The following is a 20,011-nucleotide window of genomic DNA, read 5'->3' as shown; positions in this document are numbered from 1 at the left end:
ACTAAGCCTAATTCGGTATGCCTTCCTTGTACCCACATTTTAGGCCCATTAAAGTGGTCCATTACAATGAAAACACATGGAATCAAAGGGTCGATGCATACATAACCCCACCTAAGGCTTATTTCCAATAAAATAAGCCCATTATGTGACTTATCTGCATCAGGTTACCTCCAAGGAATGAACAATAGCCAAAGGTAGGCCTCCTATCATCAATGGATCAGCCCAATCGACATCAGTAAAAGCCTCTAGCCTCAGGTTCTCATTGTTGGAAAAGAGAACTCCTTTCCCAGGGGCAGACTTCAGGTACCTCAAAATTCAGTGCACTACATCTAGGTAGGTTGTCCTTGGGTCATGGAGAAACTGGCTAACAATGCCCACATCCTAGGCAATGTCAGGTCTGGTTTGGGACAAATAGATCAACCGACCAACAAGTCCCTGGTACTACTCTCTGTTAATTGGATCACCCACTACACTACATAGCTGATGGTTAACCTCAATATGGGAATCAATAGGTTTACAACCATGCATACTTGTCTCACTAAGGAGGGCCAGGACGTATTTTCGTTGGGAAATGAAAATCCCTTTGTCGGACCTTGTAACTTCAATCCCAAGAAAATACCGGAGAGGTCCTAGATCTTTGGATTCAAACTCAGTGGCCAACAGATTTTTTAGGTAAGAGAGCTCAGTATCATTGTTCCTAGTGATCACGATGTCATCTACATACACAATAAGAGCTGTGATTTGGGAACTAATCCATTTCACAAATAATGTATAATCAACTTGGCTTTGGGTACCCAAATTTCTTTATGGCTTTCAAAAACCCGCTAAACCAAACCCTAAGGGATTGCTTGAGTCCATAAAGGGATTTCTATAACCTGCATACTCGGCCAGCCGTGGAGGTGTAATAAATCCGGGAGGCAAATCCATATAGACCTCTTCTTCAAGATCTCCATTAAAGAAGGCATTCTTGACATCTAGTTGTTGTAGGTCCCATCCCAGATTGGCAGAACAGGACAACAAAGCTTTGACTGAGTTCATTTTTGCCACGGGCACAAAAGTTTTTTGGTAATCTATCCTGTAGGTTTGGGTAAAGCCCTTAGCAACTAGACGAGCCTTGTACTTCTCAACAGTACCATCTGCCTTTTGCTTGACTGTAAACATCCATTTGCATCCAACTAATTTTTTCCTTTTTGGGCGAGGGACAAGTTCCCATGTGCCATTCTTGTCCAACGCTTGCATTTCTTCTATCATGGCAACCTTCTACTTCGGATCTTTAATGGCTTCCTTCCAATCTTGTGGAATAGACACAGAAGACAAGGAGGAAACAAAGGCAAGATGGGAAGGTGATGAAGACTCATAAGATACAAAATGAGAGATAGGGTATTGTGTGCAAGAGCCAACACATTTTTGAATGACAATGGGACGATCATCAAGCAAGGAGTTATCTAAGCTAGGTATACTATCAAAAATAGGAGAGATATTACCTGATGAAGAGGGCGAATCTGGAGGAGGCGCCACAGTGGGTAATGGTTGGTCTTTCATGGTTCCCTTGTTCTTGGATCTACTCTGAGTGTAAGTTATTACTTCCAAGGGGGTAGGATCAATTACTTTCTCATTGTCACTGTTAATTGTGGGCTCCCCCTGAACTGTAATATTAGTTACCGGAAAATTGTCAATAACCATAGGAGGAACAAGACACGATTGCTCTTCTTCAAGACTCTCCCCCTGAAGAGTTGTCGTGAATTAGGGTTCCGACTTGTGGAAGGTGACATCCATGGTTATATAGAGACGACGAGAAGGAGGGTGATAACACTTATAACCCTTTTGAGAGGCCGAGTAACCAAGGAAAACACACCGAAGAGCACGGGGATCCAACTTAGATCGAGAAGGGGACGAGTTGTGGGCAAAACAAACACACCCAAATATTTTGGGAGGAAGAGAAGTGGCAATAGCAGGGTCAGGGAGAAAGGATAGAGGTATCTTAAAGTTAAGGACATTGGAGGGAAGCCGATTAATGAGGTTAGGCAGTAGTGAGGACAGCATCTCCCCAATATGTCTTCTGGACAGTAGTGGTAAACATCAAGGCACCACATCCAGGAAATGCCGATTTTTCCTTTCAAGGATGCCGTTTTGTTCAAGGGTCCTAACACAGGAAGTTTGGGAGAGAATGCCATGGGAAGAAAGGTACTCCTGAAAGGCATGGTCAAGGTATTCAGTGCCATTATCACTGCGTAGGACCTTGACAAAAGCATTAAATTGACTCCGAAGCATGGCATGAAACGATTGAAAACAAGAAAATGCATCAGACTTATTGTGGAGAAGATAAACCCATGTGAGGCGTGTGCAATTATCAATAAAAGTAATGAACCACCGAAAACCATGACCTCAAATATCAGAATGAATAATGAAAAAAGGAACATTACTATTACTATCACTAATAAAATAAGAGTTTCGAGTGTGCATAGAAAATTCACAGATCTCACAATTAAGCTGTTCCAAACCACAATGTTTAACTAAATCTAGAAACATAGAATGTAAAACATGAAAAGAGGGATGTCCTAAGCGACGTTGCAAATGTAGTAGCTTGGTCAGGGCACTATCAGAATGTAGGGTATGAGAAGATGAGGGAGCTGGAGCAGTTGGTGTAGATTCCAAGTAATAGAGACCATCACGGACCCGACCATACCCAATCGTTGTGCCCGTTACTAGATCCTGAAACAAGTAATGAGTTGAATAAAAGCAAACCAAACAATTTAACCCATTGGTTAAACGATAAATAGATAATAGATTAGCACATAACTTGGGGACATGCAAAATAGAAGAAAGAGAGGGATGGGAACTACAAGACACCGAACGTTTACCCGAGAGGGGGACATAGAACCATCGGCCACACGTACCTTATCCCGTCCAGAACACGGAGAGTAGGTATGGAAGACCTCTAAGTTGCTAGTCATGTGATTAGTAGCCCCAGAGTCAATTAACCACAAAAGACTCGGCGAGGAAACATGAAAAGTACCTGACAAGGCAAGGTTGGAGATAGGAGGATGAGAGGAGCTAGTAGTCAGTTGTGTCACCAATTTATGGATGACAGCCATTTGATCCAAAGAGAAAGGAGCCGGGGCAGCAAGAGCAGTGACAACATCGGAAGCATCAGAAAGATTGGCCTGGGAACGAGTATTGCCTGGTTTAGGGTTGCGCCCACCCTTGGGACACCTTTGGAGCTTCCGATGCCATAAATGAGATTTAAGCAATCTTGGGTTTGTTAGAAAGCTTTGTTTTGATAGCTTTCCAACAAGTCCAAGTTTGCTTAAATCTGATTTATATTGAAGGAGTTATGTACCGATAAAACTTAATTTGGTGTGCGCGAATGCTGTCAAAATCGCTCTGAATGAAAATATTTTTTTGGACATCAAAACAAATGAATATTTTACTGCACTTTTGGGTTTTAGCAGTGTTTTATCATATTAAGATTTATAAAAAATTTAGATTTGAGAAAAAACCCAGCATTAGAAAGTTGAAAATTAAATGATATTAGATATAATGTAGAAACCGCTTCCTCTGAAAGGCTGACCTTGTAGGAAAGGGAAGAAACAATATGTATATCAAATAGGAGCTCTAACACGGCGGACTATCCAAAGGGGGACACGGGTGGATAAATAATTCAACACCTGCCCACTGCCAGAGGGACTCGATACCGTGACCCCTGCCTGCTCTGATACCATGTTGAGAGAGTTTAGAATTAGAGAATAATGCTTCGATGGTCTAAGGTAGACCCCAAGCCATATATTTATAATAAGAGATACAAAATACATGGACAGAATTGTCCCTAACATAGCCGACATGGCTGTACATGAAATAAAGACAGGAAAAAGACCAGAATACCCCGTACATACTTCAACACATAACTAAGTGTCTGTTCTGGTTTCTGGCAGTTTGTGGCATAAATACCTGTCTGTCCTAGTTTCGAGCCAAGTTTCCCCTAGTTTCGATGGGCATATGTGTCGAAACCACCGAAATATGGTCGAAACCAGTCGAAACTGGTCGAAACCATCAAAACCCGGTCGAATCCAGGGATTTTATAAAATTCCCCTTCAACTCGTCTCGGAAACCTGTTTCGACAGGTTTCGGTCGAGTTTTTCTTCCATGAGATTTATTAATTCAATAGAAGATTTCATAGTTGCTGATTGAAGAAATCAAATACCCTGTGGATGCTGCTCTTCATTGAAAAGTTTACGATCCTCCTGTAGCATTGGTTGCAGCCTAGCTATTCTACATTACCCACCTTCTTGTCCTGCCAAACAGAAAAATCTTCCCCCTTGTATAGTTTTGGCGCAGTGGTTGCAATTTAGTGTAGGATCCAACCTGTCAGTGTGAGCATTTGATTGGTAACTACCTCTTGTGATGCTTTCCTACCAGCTCTTAGGGCCAAGGGCTACATGGCAAGCCATGTCAGATGATTTGCATTATTTATGCTCACACGGGGACTCTAGATGACTGAACAAATTATTGGACCTATAAAGTTGGTCTACTAGAAGCAATAACTATTGATACATATATTATGTCCATAATTATACAGTATGCCACTGTTGTTGTAGTTGGTCGTGATGGTAAAATGGGTCCTTCCTAAACAGAAAAAATGGCGATTTGTGATGTTATTACCATCATACCACTGCCCGAGACAAGTTTCAATACATACCCTATACTTAAGGTGTACTGGTTTCTTAGTTCTCTAATCTTCTTATCATCTCATCTTTTCAGGTGAGAGATGAACTTGAAAATTTATTGGATGATGACATGGACATGGGTGAAATGTATTTGACAGATAAGCTCTTCGATCTACAAGTTGAAGAAGATGCATCAAAAGAAGAAACAGAGAAAGATAATGATGTATTTGATTTAGATGATGAAAGGTCAGTCCACAATTTTAATTTTGTGTGTTAATTTTTTACTTCCTACCAAAAAAAAGTGTTTACTTTTACATGATTATGTGATTTAAATTGTGTTTTGGAGTTGTACCTGTTATGACATCCATAATGTATTGGTACTGTGCACATTTATTCTTTCGATGTGCAACATGAAAAATTTTCAATACAGATTTTCAGCATTAGCTTAAATGCTTAATCATCTAGTTTTGCAGTAGAATTGTCTATTGAGATCCATTATGGATTATGAACTGTTGCACTAGCTTACAACTGTTAGAGTTATTAGAAGTTATGTTCTAAGAGTAGTTTGGGAACTAGCCTGTTGACTAGTTGCTCTAATATGTAATTTCTATCTTTTTACCTTTTTTACACTTTACCTCCTTAGGGAGGTGTATGTAATTCTGTATTTCTATTAAGTAAAGCAATATGGGTGTGGAGAGATCACTCTCACACACGACAATTACAACTCAAACATTCTCCTTCTCTTTCTCTTCCCTCCAAACGTCTCCTTCTCTCTTCTTCTCCCTTCTCCATCTTCTTCCTCTTCTATTACTTGTTTACCTAATCTAAAACTCAACTTGGTATCAGAGCAGGTTTGAGAGTCGTGTTCTAGCTCCTCTCTCCTATTCTTTTTCTTCTCTTTGAAACCCTAGGATACAAAGGGGTTCAAGGAGAAGATCCCTATGTAGAAGATTGCTGAAAGAGCATGGAATAGGTTCGATTTGACCTATTGGTGTAGTTGAAGCTGCTGTTTGAACTCAGCTGCAGCTCCCTTATGTCTTTGTAGCTCTTACAGCTACCACAGAAATTTCCGCCAGCCAGAAGTTGCAGCTTCTGTTTCTCTCTCATTTCAGATGTGTTTCAGCCTTGGAATGGCTCTTTGGAATCGCCCAAGAGTGCTTATCAGGCCCCTTAAGTCCCTCCTTGCAGCTTGAAGTTTCTATTGGAACTATCTCAGTTTTTTATGGAATCTCTGTTCTGCCCAGGTAAACCGAAACTGCACTTCCTCTGTGTTTTTTGTATTTGGGCTGCCCTATGCTGATTTCTTGGTTGAAGAATGATAATGGCCACCTTGTTTGAGATCTTGGACCTTTTTTAAGCTTGTATTACTTCATGGAAAGTGTTAAGGACCAGCCTATATCTGTGTTTTTTCCTTGCTGGACTTTCTGTTTGGTATTGGACTCTTCTATTTGGGTTGAGTGTGTACTCCCCAACTGCTGCTTGTTATCTGTTTTATGGTCAAGTGCTCTTTCCCATATAATATGGTTGATACGCCTACATCTGGGGTTGGTTCGGCTGCTTCACAGCCCCTTCCCACACCTCCTCCTTTTGTTTATGAGAACATAACTACCCAGATCTCCTTTGTGAAGCTTGATGGTACCAATTACTTGGACTGGTCACACTTTGTGAGGTTGTCACTCAAGAGTAAAAGAAAATTGGGATACATTACAGGCACCATTACAGCTCCAGAGCCTGGGTCACCTGCCAATGATCAATGGGAGGCCGACAATTCTACAGTCATGACATGGTTAATCTTCTCCATGACTCCTGAGATTGGACGAAGATTTATCCGAAAGGAAACTGCCCAGGCAATCTGGGACAGTGTTTCCCAAACTTTTGATAGAGTGGGTGACTCTGCTAAGGTCTATCAGCTTCACCAGAAGATTAACTCCATGAGGCAGGGTGACAAGACAATTTCTGAATACTACAATGCCTTTCTTACCCTGTTGGAAGAATATGACCACTACAGGGATCTCCACCTGAAGGATCCAGAGGATGAAGCTAAGGTATACCAGACTCTTGAAAAAGAGTGTGTCTTCTCTCTACTTGGTGGTCTGAACCCTGACTATGAGCCCATCAAGCTTCAGATCTTAGGCCAATCTCCCTTTCCATCTCTTAGTGAGGTGTGTAGTTACTTACAGAGTGAGGAGACTCGGCGTGTTGCTATGGAACCAGCTCTTGTATCCTCTCTTGAGAGATCAGCTCTCCATTCTAGTTCTTCTAGAGACACCCGTGGAGGTGGTAGAGGCCCAGGGCCTAACCGTGAGGTAGCCAACACAGTGGAGACTGTTAGTGCCAGTGGAGTTGGTAGAGACAGGTTTAAATGTGATCATTGTGGGAGAACTGGCCATACCAAGGATAGGTGTTGGTCTCTTCATGGCCGTCCTCCTGGCACACGGAGTCGTGGTGGCCGTAGAGGGGGAGCTCGAGCTCATTCAGTGATGACAGAGGCAAATACTACACAGGATGACTCCCTCTTCATGGATACAGTGGTCCGCAGGGTCATGTCATAGCTCAACACATCTCCTTCACCTACTGCGGCCAGCTCCTCATCATCCTCAGCCTTATAGGTCTCCACCTCAGTCCCTACTGCAGCCCAGTCTTGGGTCATTGACTCTGGTGCCACTGACCACATGACTGGTACGTCCTATAATTATGATACCTATACCATTTGCTCTGGTAAGGATAAGGTTAGGATAGCTGATGGCTCCCTATCCTCCATATCTGGTAAGGGTAGCATTCCTGTCACCTCTTCTATTTCTCTTACTTTAGTTCTTCATGTCCCTAATCTTGCAGTTAATCTTTTATCTGTGAGTCACCTGACTAAATCTTTGAACTGCTGTGTCACATTTTTCCCTTCTCACTGTCTTTTTCAGGATTTGGTGACGAAGAGGATTATTGGTAGTGGACGTGAAGAGCAAGGCCTTTACCTTTTTGACCCTTCTGTTACCACAGCTCAGTCTTTTGTGTGTGGAAGTACTGATAGTAGCTTTGTAGAGTCTGTTATGTTATTGCATTGTCGTCTTGGCCATCCATCTTTTGTTGTAATGAGGAAACAGTTACCTCACTTATTTTCTTCTGTTGCTTCTTCTCATGTTTTTCACTGTGAACCATGTATGTTTGCCAAACATTGTCGTTCTTCTTATCCATATCATGGTAATAAAACTGCTGCTTCTTTCCATATTGTACATACTGATGTTTGGGGACCCTCCCTTACTACCTCTTTATTTGGTTATCGATACTTTGTGTCCTTTGTTGATGATTTTTCTCGTGCTACTTGGACAGTTCTTATGAAACATTAAAGTGATGTTTGTGATGCATTTAAAACATTCTATCAGATGATTCTTACTTAGTTTGACACTCGGATAAAAGTTGTTCGATCTGATAAAGGGGGGGAATACATGTTTGGTGGCCTCCAAGCCTTCTTTACTGATCATGGCATTCTCCATCAGCTAGCGTGTGTTGACACACCCCAACAAAATGGGGTTGCTGAGAGGAAGAACCGCCATTTATTGGAGGTCACCCGTAGTCTCTTGTTTGGTATGCATGTCCCCAAGACCTTTTGGTCTGCTGCTCTCTCACTGCCTCTTTTCTCATCAATCGCATGCCTACTAAGCTTCTTGGTTTTAGCTCTCCCTTGGACATCTTATCTCCCAAGGTTTCTGCATTTTCTCTTCCCCCTAAAGTCTTTGGTTGCGTTTGTTATGTGCATGTAAACAAATCTGCACGCACTAAGCTTGATCCCAAAGCCCTCAAGTGTCTCTTCCTTGGGTACTCTTCTACTACCAAGGGTTACAAGTGCTACCACCCTTCTTCTCGTTGGTGTCTTATCTCCAAGGATGTCACCTTCCTTGAATCTGTTCCTTTCTTTGCCCCTTCTCAGCATCCTCTTCAGGGGGAGAAGTATGGAAGTGAACAGGCTGCTGATTTCCTTCATTCTCCTCTCTCTATCTCTCCTTTTATGTTTGACATTGGTACGCACAAGACTGTGGAGGTGGTTAATACTGGTGATCAATCCAATGTGAATACAGAATTGGTGGTTGAAAGTGGTCCTAGTAAGGAGAAGGATTACCACATTACATACAAAAAGGGTGAAGGCATACATAACCAAAGAAAGCAGACCTACCAAGAGTCCTCTTTGGATCCAGATCCACATCTTGAGCTTCATCCTTCTCAATCAGGTGATATCCCTTCTTCTCCATCTAACTTAGATCTTCCTATTGCTGTTAGAAAGGGGAAAAGAGTTTGTACTAATCCTATAGCCCAGTTTGTTTCCTATGGTGCTCTTTCTCCCTTAAGTATTGCCTTTATTACTGCTCTCTCTACAACTTCTATTCCCAGGAATGTTACTGATGCTATGTCTGACCCAAAGTGGAGGCAAGCTATGTCTGAGGAGATGATGGCCCTTGAGAAGAATGGTACTTGGCAATTGGTGGATCTTCCTAAGGGACGTGTCCCAGTTGGCTGCAGATGGGTCTATACAATCAAGTATAAATCTAATGGCAGTATTGAAAGATATAAAGCAAGGTTGGTTGCCAAGGGGTACAGTCAAGTCTATGGGATTGACTATCAGGAGACATTCGCACCTGTGGCCAAGCACAATTCTATAAGAGTCCTCTTATCTTTGGCTGCCAATAATGATTGGCCATTATATCAGTTGGATGTGAAGAATGCTTTTCTCCACGGTGACTTGGAAGAAGAAGTGTACATGCAAACCCCTCCAGGCTTCAAAATGCCTTCAGCTGAAGGGAAGGTGTGCCTCCTCAAGAAGGCACTATATGGTCTCAAACAGTCACCAAAGGCATGGTTTGAAAGCTTCCGACAGGCTATTCCGAAGAATGGGTATTCCCAGAGTCAAGCTGATCACACTCTCTTTACCAAGCGGGGCAATGGTACCATCACAGCCCTCATTGTCTGTTGATGACATTGTGGTCACAGGGGATGATATAGCCGAGATAGGTAAACTGAAAAACTACCTGGCACAGCAGTTTGAGATCAAAGATCTAGGCCCCTTGAAGTACTTCTTAGGAATTGAAGTATCAAGGACCAAGAAAGGAATTAACATATGTCAACGGAAGTTTGTTCTTGATTTGTTGACAGAGACAGGGATGTTAGGCTGCAAACCAGCAAATTCTCCCATTGAGCAGAATCATAAACTGGGAGAAGATTGCGGTTCTCCTTTGGTTGATGTGGGAAAGTACCAAAGACTAGTGGGGAAGCTTATCTATCTTGCTATGACACACCCAGATATCTCCTATGCAGTGGGAGTTGTGAGCCAATTCATGCATGCTCCCAAGAGTGGCCATTTGGATGCTGTGTTTCGCATTCTTAGGTATTTAAAGTCTTCTCCGGGGAAAGGACTGTTGTATGCCAGGCACAATCACTTGAGAGTGGAGGGCTTCACTGATGCTGATTGGGCTGGCTCCATTATAGACAGGAGATCTACCTCCGGTTATTGTACCTTTGTGGGAGTAACTTGGTTATATGGAGAAGCAAAAAACAACATGTTGTAGCCAGATCCAGTGTAGAGGTAGAATTTCGAGCCATGGCTCATGGTGTTTGTGAACTCATATGGCTGAAGAGACTTGCTCAGGAACTGGGACTTGATACTGAGGGCCCTATGAGACTCTACTGTGACAACAAGGCTGCCATCAGTATTGCCCACAATCCAGTCCAACATGACCAAACTAAGCACATTGTGGTTGATAGACACTTCATCAAGGAGAAGATAGACTCTGGCTACATTTGTACTCCATTTGTACAAACTGGTGATCAGCTGGCCGACATCTTCACCAAGGTTCTTGTTTTTCCTCAGTTTAGTACTCTCTTAAGCAAGCTGGGAATGCATGATATATATTCACCAGCTTGAGGGGGAGTGTTAGAGTTATTAGAAGTTATGTTCTAAGGGTAGTTTGGGAACTAGCCTGTTGACTAGTTGCTCTAATATGTAATTTCTATCTTTTTACCTTTTTTACACTTTACCTCCTTAGGGAGGTGTATGTAATTCTGTATTTCTATTAAGTGAAGCAATATAGGGGTGGAGAGATCACTCTCACACACGACAATTACAACTCAAACATTCTCCTTCTCTTTCTCTTCCCTCCAAACGTCTCCTTCTCTCTTCTTCTTCCTTCTTCATCTTCTTCCTCTTCTATTACTTGTTTACCTAATCTAAAACTCAACTACAGCAAGGCACTTTATGAGCTTGAAATCTTCCACTTTCTAGCAAACTTTCCATCTAACCATGAAGAAGACTTAAATTGGAAATTAGTCTCCAGAGAATGATGAGACATGATAGGTATGTTTCTCTTACGTTCAAGAAGAGACTTTTTTTTTTGGCTAAAGATCAGCAAGGATTTATGTTAAAAGGAAAAGAATAAAGAATACAAGGAGATCCCATCAAGGGATAAAAACAAAAGAACAGAGGCAAGGATCTCCACCTTCGGCAATGCCATCAGCAGAGAACTCCTAGCCTACCAAAATTTATCTTACAATCATCACCTTCGGCAATGCCATCAGCAAGGAAGAAGATAAATCAAAGGTTTACAAATCTGAAACGAGATCTACCCTGCATATCCCACAATACATCCCCGGATGCAAATTGAGGACTTGTCTCCCACCAGCTCATCCATCTTGTAGAAGCTGCTTTCTTTGCCAACAAATCCACCACTTGATTGGTTTCTCTAAACCAATGTGATATCTTCCATTGAATGGAATCAAGGAAGGCTTTATTACCATTTATTTTGAAAAGCTAAAGGAATTGAATGATTCTTTACATACTGGATCACTGCTTCAGAATCTGATTCAATCCATAGAGATTGGATACCTTTTTGCATAGCAAACTTGATTCTAATGCAAAAAAGCCGAACATTCAGCCTTGAAGTTTGTGCCATTTTCAATAAAATAAGAGAAGCTTCCCACTGGAATACCTGTAAAATTTCGAAAGATCAACCAGCAACTGCCAAGCTTGGATTTTCCAAAGCAACTATCCGAGAAGGACCCACAAGTTAGAGTAAATAACAAAATGTTGAGAAGTACTGTTCACGTGACACTGTTCACGTGAACAGTGATTTGGTTGATGTGTATCTTCTATTTTCCTAGTCCTAGTTGGAGTCCTAGTTTCTAATTATGTCAAGTCCTAATTCTACTGTGAGTTGTTAGTCTTAGTTTCAGTTTAAGTTGTTAGTTCTAGTTCTTTTCCTATTGTAACTTGGAATCCTATCATGATTAGGAATTCCTAATCTGATTAGGAGTTCCCCTTTCTATTTGTAATTTCCCCTCTATTTATAATAGAGGGGCTTTCCTATCAATAAAAACAAGTTATTATTCTCTCATTCTCTCTTTTTTCTCTTCTCTCAAGTTACTGGTTACAGGTCCTAGGTTTTCTACATGGTATCAGAGCTGTTGTAACCAGTGATTGATTCTCTCCAAGATCTGCAATTTTGAGAGTTGTTTCAAGGTTCTCCGATTTATGGAGAAACCCTAGTTCATAGAAAGAAAAGAAGTACTAGGGTTTCCTGCTTGTTTCATCCTTTTAATTTTATTTATTTGGAAATCATGGGGTTATACATTGAAGGCTTGCGGTTTCCAGTTTTGGAAAATTTTCTGTAGTTATGTTGCTGTTTTTTCCTTTCAATGAAGGTTGGAGATCATCATCTGCTGCCTCTGTTTGAGAGTCGTGATCTACATTGAAGATCAATTCTTCCCTTTTGAGGAGATTAAAAGCTGCATCGATTCTTTCTTTTTTTCCAGATTCAATCTGAATTTTTTTCATTGAAGACACATGATCTGTTTATTACAGATCTATTTCTGATTGGAGACTTATTTATCTGCTGGCCAGCCAATATGAAGATCGATGAACGCAAGTTTTTTTAAGATTATTCTGCCTTATCAAGAATCGATTCTTCCCTCTAGAAGATCGACTTCTGTAGATCATCTCAAGTTGCTGATCATGGTTGTTCAGATTTAAAGTTTTTTTTCAGTTTGTGGAGATCAATTCTGGTCATCATTCTACAGATCAGATTTTTTATCTTCGACTGCAGAAATCGATGGTGCCTCTCTTTATTTTTTGAAGCCCTTCCTTGGCCTACGATCCTATAAAGTCCTTCCCTGGTATCAATCAACCTCAAGGAGGAGATGCTGTTTCCGCCTCTGGTTCTACATCTCCGGCTGCCGCTGCTATGGCTCTGGTATTTCCTGGCTTGAAGGATTGGTTGATGGCTACTACTGATGATTTGGTTTCAAGGGTTGATTCTTGTTGGCTTCGATTCCCTCAACACTTACTACTTTGGTTACCGCCCCCAATCTTACTGCCGTGGTGTTCAAGCCTCTGTTCCAGCAAAGTGTTTGGGTTTGCCTTGGGTGTTATGTCGTGGAGAAGAAGGGTACTTCAGCATAATGACAAGTATGCCCATATTCACTATGAGTAGAGTCTTATTCACCCTCTTATGGTATTAAATTTACGTAGTTAACCACTAGTCCTTTAGTTATTTGGTTTCCCCTTTACTGTTTGGTTAATTACAACTATGCCATCCCTTTTTAACTCTGCTATTTACAATTGTGCCATTCCCCTATTTATTTACCCAAGAGCCTCTTGAAAATTTTGATTATTTACCAAATTGCCACTCTCCATAACCATCATTTTACTTATTGCAATCCATTGCTTTTTGATTACCAAAAAATCCTTGCAAAATTCTGGTTATTTACGGCACTGCCAGTACCTGTTTAATACATTCTCCTATTTGACTACCCAATTGACCCTTGAAAATTCTGGTTTATTACCAGTTTACCCCTTGGCTTGGATTGTATTTAAAAGTGGATTTCCACCAAATTACAGTCATGCCATCCTTTTTTTTTCCAACACCGTTCCCTTTCAATAATTCTAATTCCCTTCATATCCCAAAACATACCTTTGGCATTTACCTATAACACCTTTGGAAACTTCTGGTAAATTACAATATTGCCATTTCTTCCTTTTTCATTACCCTTAGCACCTCTTGGAAAATTTTGGAATATTATGTTTTTGCCCTATCTCTTACATCATCTGTATTATGTCCACGTGTACTACACGTGAGGGGGGGATTATGTATAATACACCTGCAGATATTGCAGAACGCAGAACATGCAGGAACATTGGTGCAAAACATGGAAGATCAGTTTTCTCCACCATTGCTATTGGGTATCCTTTGTTATTGGGTTGAGTTTGCCGTAAGGGGGAGATTGAAGTATTGAAGAGTATTGAAGATATTTGGTTGTTGCCTATTTGAGGATTTTCAGTTGGGTTGATACGGTATTTTTTCCGCTGCCTGATTCAGTTTGTTTTCGCTAATTGCTGCTCTAGTTATTTCACTTCAAGATTCTAAGTCATTATGACAATCTGAGATTCATCACTGGATAGCTATTGAAGATCGTTGAAAGCTGCATTTTTTGGAAGACATTCCAGTCCCGGTTTGCTGATCATGTCTGTTCAAGTTTTGAAGATCTATTTTTTCAAGTTCTTGAAGGTTTATTTGGGAGCTGCATTCATATGTCAAGCTGGATTCTACTACAACTTAGTTTTTTTCATTTTGTTCAAGTTGGGCATTAGTACCTTGTATGCGCCAACTTGAGGGGGAGTGTTAGCATTATTAGGAGTTCTTTTTTCTTTAGTTCAAGCTGAATCTTCTTTCTTTACTTATTTGTATAATCCAGCTTGAGGGGGAGTGTTGAGAAGTACTGTTCACGTGACACTGTTCACGTGAACAGTGATTTTGTTGATATGTGTATCTTCTATTTTCCTAGTCCTAGTTGGAGTCCTAGTTTCTAATTATGTCAAGTCCTAATTCTACTATGAGTTGTTAGTCTTAGTTTCAGTTTAAGTTGTTAGTTCTAGTTCTTTTCCTATTGTAACTTGGAATCCTATCATGATTAGGAATTCCTTATCTGATTAGGAGTTCCCCTTTCTATTTGTAATTTCTCCTCTATTATAAATAGAGGGGCTTTCCTATCAATAAAAACAAGTTATTATTCTCTCATTCTCTCTTTTTTCTCTTCTCTCAAGTTACTGGTTACAGGTCCTAGGTTTTCTACACAAAAAAAGAAATCAAACTTTTTATTATCACTGGAAAAATACGAGGACCTGGTGTGCTTAGCAAGTTCACAGATATTACAATTAACGTGGTTCAAATTATACTGTTTGACTAAAGAAGGAAACAAACGACGCAAAATATAAAAGGAAGTTTGGCCGATATGACGATGCCATTGTTGGAGCTGTTGGAGAGCACTGTCTTCTATAGTAATATGAGTTAAAACTGGAGAGGGAGCAGCAGTAAGACTTAGATCCAAGTAGTAAAGACATTCCCAAACTCTACTATATCCAATCGTTGCCCCCGTTGCTAGGTCCAGAAAAACACTGTGAGAAGAAAAGAAGTGAACAAAACAATTAAGTTCAGTGGTAAGATAGTGAATGGAAAGTAGGTTGGCACAGAGATTGGGAACATGCAAGATAGAAGATAAAGAAATACTGGGAGAGCATGGGATAGACCCTTTACCGGAAATAGCAGAAAGAGAACCATTAGTGACTCAGACCTTGTCCTTGCCCGAACAAGGGTTATAAGAGGTAAAGAAGTCCGAGGAGCTGGTCATATGATCTGAGGCTTCATAATCAATTAGACAAAAAAAAAGTATGAGAAGCATACCCAGTGCACGAGGCTCCTGCCACTGCGGGGTTTGGGGAGGGTCATAATGTACGTAGGCTTATTCTTGCAACGACCAGGCTAAATGGGAAAGAGGGGAGGTAGAGGAAGCCGTGGTAGAAGAGGCAGAACCAAGCTGAGTCACAAGTTGTTTTGCAGACATAGATGGAGTACCAACAACGACCTTTGTAGTCTCAATTAAGTGAGCATGGGACGAGTAGAACTAGATTTGCATCCTTTGTCGCCCTGTTTGGGACAACCATGTAATTTCCAGCAAGTCTCCTTAGTATGACGTGGGCGGCCACAATTGTCACATTTAACTGGATCACGTGAAGCACCAGCCTTGCTGACTGCCCCCTTTAGGACGACCATGTAATTTCCAGCAAGTCTCCCTAGCATGACGTGGGCGGCCACAATTGTCACATTTTACTGGATCACGAGAAGCACCAGCCTTGCTGACCGAACCAGCACTGTCCACAGGTACAGAGGTCTTTGGTGTAGTAACAAGAGCAGACCAAGGAGGAGCAGTAGGAGGCATCATGACAGAATTATGGTGATCCTTATGCTGAATCATATTATGTAACCCTTATCGTTCTTCCAATTCGTAGGAAGACTTCTGCCGTGATATGGGTTACCCCCTTTGAGTGCAGCAACGGATCTTTTCTTTTTGATCTCTAGCACTTGCTTCGCACACACATCTGGTACTATCCCTCAAGGACAGATTATCCGCTAACGAGTGGTGATGTACGAAGTTTTAATTTCTGATTGTTTTTTATCTTTGTAATTTCCACGGCCATATATTCTGTAGTGGTGGTGATGTCCAGCGAAACACTGGTTTGAAAACCGGAAGTGTTTTGGACCTTTGTCCTGCCGATACTATAGAACGGGTTTAGCCCCCAGGAAATTATCCTTGTAATCTGCAATCATTATTATGGCTTCCCATCCCCCTTGTTATAGTGATGATCCATCTTTCCCTTTTGAACATGGCACCCATGCCTTACCAGATAGTAATAGTATTAGCGGCGCTTTAAATTTTTTAATTGATGTCTTTAGATAATCACAAAAAAAAAAAAAAAAAATTAGATACTACTATCACTCTACTTACTGATCTGGTTGACAACCAACCGATCATACCCCCCAAACTCCCTCCCCGGGATACTTTTCTTGTTATTAGCACTCTTACTGAGGAAACCTCTGAAGAACAACCTGTTTCGGACGGTTATCTTTACCTCAAAGAAATCATGGACCATTGGAAAGACCGTTATAAAGCCACTACGGACCCAACGGACCAAGACCGACTCTTACGGATGATGCAACAATTCTATGTTGACAACCAACAGAGTTTTGTCGCACACCACTTTGTTCTCTTTTCCGATGACGAAGATATGGTTCACCAAGAATCATCTTCATCCTCTTCTGACTCCGACTCAGAAGCCCTTCCCCACAGTACCCCCACTGTTGGTGAAAGATCCAAGCGTAAGATGGAGGCACAAACCGACCATCTAGACACCGATGAGGATTTCCAACCTCAAACCGGTCAACGCGAAACCTTTGGTCACGACACTGTTTTTGCCACAGAAACAGAGGGTCTATACATCCGTAAGGATGACCTCCATAAATATGGTTTACCCTCCGACGGAACCTACTTAGACTTCACCAATATAGCCATTAAAGATTATGATAAAGCAATTAATGAATGGGCACAAACTTTCGCCATTCTCATTGCCAATAATAAGGCTACTTGGTCTGCCGACAAATTCCTGGAATACCTTAGTGGTTCACTCTAAGGCGATGTCTTGCAGTTTATTAAAAAGTTCGATCAAACTGAAGACGGCAAACTGGCTAAAACCAACCTGCTAATTCTCCAAAAGAATTTTGAGAAAATTTTGGTCGACTTTACGAAAATCATTAAAAGTGAATTTTGTGGTTTTCATTCTCCTGACAAGCTTGCAGAAGATGTCAGTTTTAATTTAACTAAGATTAAGCTTAATAATCTTCTTGAATTTGAAGCTTTTTCGAAAAAATACATGAGTCTCTACCAATTGCTCGATAGCTCAAAATCTGCATATTGGAAGGACCAGTTTTTCCCAAAGTTACCCCCACCTTGGGATGAATTATGTCATTCTACCTATCCAGCTTTTATCAACGACTCCAAAAGCGTTGATACACTTGGAAACATAATTAATTTTGTTTTCAGGCATATTCTGGATCATTGTCCTAAGGCTCGAGCAGCCAAAGCTCTTAAACACAAGATCTCTCCCGGTCTGTGTAAAGATATGCTCAATAACGAGTTTGAATTCGGTACCAAGCCAATTCATCATCGTTCTCATAAATCTAAAATTAAGTCTAAATTTACCAAACGGTATAGATGGAAAAAATATAATTCCAAAGACTTTCCTTCCAAACCTAAGAAGTTGTTTACCCATAAACGCTTTATTAGGGAAAAACTCCCTTACACAAAATCTACACGGGACAAGACCAATTGCACCTGTTATTTGTGTAATGAAAAGGGCCATTTTGCAAATGAATGTCCCAACAAAACCAAGAATGCTCATAAAATGATTCGTTACTTGGACGAATTTGATTATGAGGTATTATTCTTTTCTGAAGTTTTAGACCCCACTGAACTTCTTTATGAGTTAGTCTCTGAATCCGACGATCAAACATCCGACGACGAGTTTGATTTCATTTTTATGGAAAATGAGACACAAGAACCCCCTCCTTCCCACTCATCTATCCCTATTGAGATCACGCCTATTTCGGCCTTTGAACTCGAATCTGTCGCTCTCAACGACCTTCTGAGAGAAGACATTTCTTTTGACCCCAATCTCTTTAATAAAATAAGAGGTTACTCCCGATGAGGTTTACAAGCTATCCAAGCTTAGTAATCTCTGGTCGCGGCGTTATTTTGACCAAGCTTGTGGTAATACCACGGCCCAGTCTACAGATGACGCTAGTCTTGAAATTTCTTTGTTCAATCCTGACCAAATCAAACGATTGGTTAAAAAACACCCTAAATTGAGATACATACACATTGGTCTCATACAGATTGAACTCACTGCTCTTTTTCGACAAGGCATCGACACTCCAATTGTTGTTGCCATTTTCGATAAAAGATTCCTTCAAGAGCCACTAAACGCTCTTATCGGTGGAATCGAATCCAACCTGGTTAATGGTTTGGTTTGGTTCAAACTTAAACCTAATTTCTTTATTTCTATCCATGACCCGAATCTTTGTGATTATGTGGTTTTAAAAATTAAGACCCAATGGACCGGCATGAAAGCTGACAGTCATAACCTTGCTGTTAGTTGGAAATGTTTACATGAGTTAACTAACGTTACCTCTACTAAACTATTGCCTCCTCCAGATAAAAAGTTTGTGGAACTCTTTGAACCACGACCCTATGAGCACGAGATACAACCTCGAGTGCTTAATTGGCATGATATTAAGATACCCAGTGAATGGTTAATTTCTGATATTTTAGACACCCCTCAAAATATCCGAGAAGTACAAGCACCAACGTTTGAACTTCAGTCTTCTGGTAATAATCTTTACTTCAAAAGACGAACACCCATTCCCAGCATGCACTAGTATACCTTCGTCTAGCCATGGATCGACGTCAACTCAAACCTCAGCTGCTACATCTTCTCTACCACTGTATGTACCCAACTACGTACCTAACTTCATGTACCCTCGGTTCTATAAAGGACCACAAAATTCTGATTATGCTCCTTTGGAAAAAGACACCGATTCAGTTGCTGTCCTTACCATCTTCAACCATTATATAACTGAAGATTCCGATATTATTTTTCAGACACACCAAAGTCCGAAAAAATATACTTATGTCAAAGGACATTTCTCTTTCCCCGGCTTCAAGCCTTATTCCCTTGATATCCTTATGGATACCGGTGCCACCGGTTGTATTTGCAAACATAATGCAATCCCTGGTTATTTTTGGCAGAAAATGGATATGCCTGCTTTTGTTAGCGGTATTTCTGGCCCGTCCACTACCTTAGAGTACAAAGCTCTTAATGTCCCAATTACCCTTGGAAACAAAGATTTTGTTATTCCCAAGATCACTTGTTTTCCTTCTATGCATGGTGATTTTATCCAAGGCACTAATTTTCTTTTTAATTATTTGTCGATCACCCTTCTTCCTCGTATTTTTCAGATCCAGCACCCTACTGGCCCAGTTGAGTTAAAATTACTTACATCTCACACTTCTCAATGTGATAAAGATGGTTTTACCCAAGAACTAATCCACGTCACGGCTGAGTTACCCGATGACCCAAACCTACATTGGCTCCTCAAACTTCTCAAGCCCAACTTTAGTAATTTTCCCCTTTTATGGTGGGATAAAAGCCCCCGTTTTTGTTCTATCACATTGGATGCTCTACATAAGATCATCCGTGTCAAACCTATTCTCTATCTAAAAGCAGATATTGAAGAATTTGATAAACAAATCCCTGAGTTGCTTAATCTTGGACTGATAGAACCCTCTAATAGTCCGCACTCCTGTCCCGCTTTTATGGTACGCAATCTTGCGGAAATTAAGCGTGGAAAAGCTCGTATGGTTATAAACTACAAACGTTTAAACCAGAACATTATTTTTGATGGATATTTTATCCCTCGAAA

The 20,011-nt window shown here is 40.8% G+C and overlaps 1 protein-coding gene across 3 annotated transcripts in view; it reads left to right on the top strand.

Annotated features, from left to right (window-relative positions):
- LOC122669986 (magnesium transporter MRS2-F-like) overlaps window positions 1-20,011 on the top strand; it is a 41,785-nt gene that overhangs the window by 8,160 nt on the left and 13,614 nt on the right. For all 3 annotated transcript variants that reach the window (XM_043866911.1, XM_043866912.1, XM_043866910.1), the window contains one exon: window positions 4,759-4,910. In XM_043866911.1, the coding sequence (XP_043722846.1) occupies window positions 4,759-4,910 (152 nt within the window). The remainder of the gene's footprint in view (window positions 1-4,758; window positions 4,911-20,011) is intronic.

Source organism: Telopea speciosissima, chromosome 7 (genome assembly GCF_018873765.1).
Source record: "Telopea speciosissima isolate NSW1024214 ecotype Mountain lineage chromosome 7, Tspe_v1, whole genome shotgun sequence".
Taxonomy (NCBI): domain Eukaryota; kingdom Viridiplantae; phylum Streptophyta; class Magnoliopsida; order Proteales; family Proteaceae; genus Telopea; species Telopea speciosissima.
This window is presented reverse-complemented; position numbering and strand designations above follow the sequence as displayed.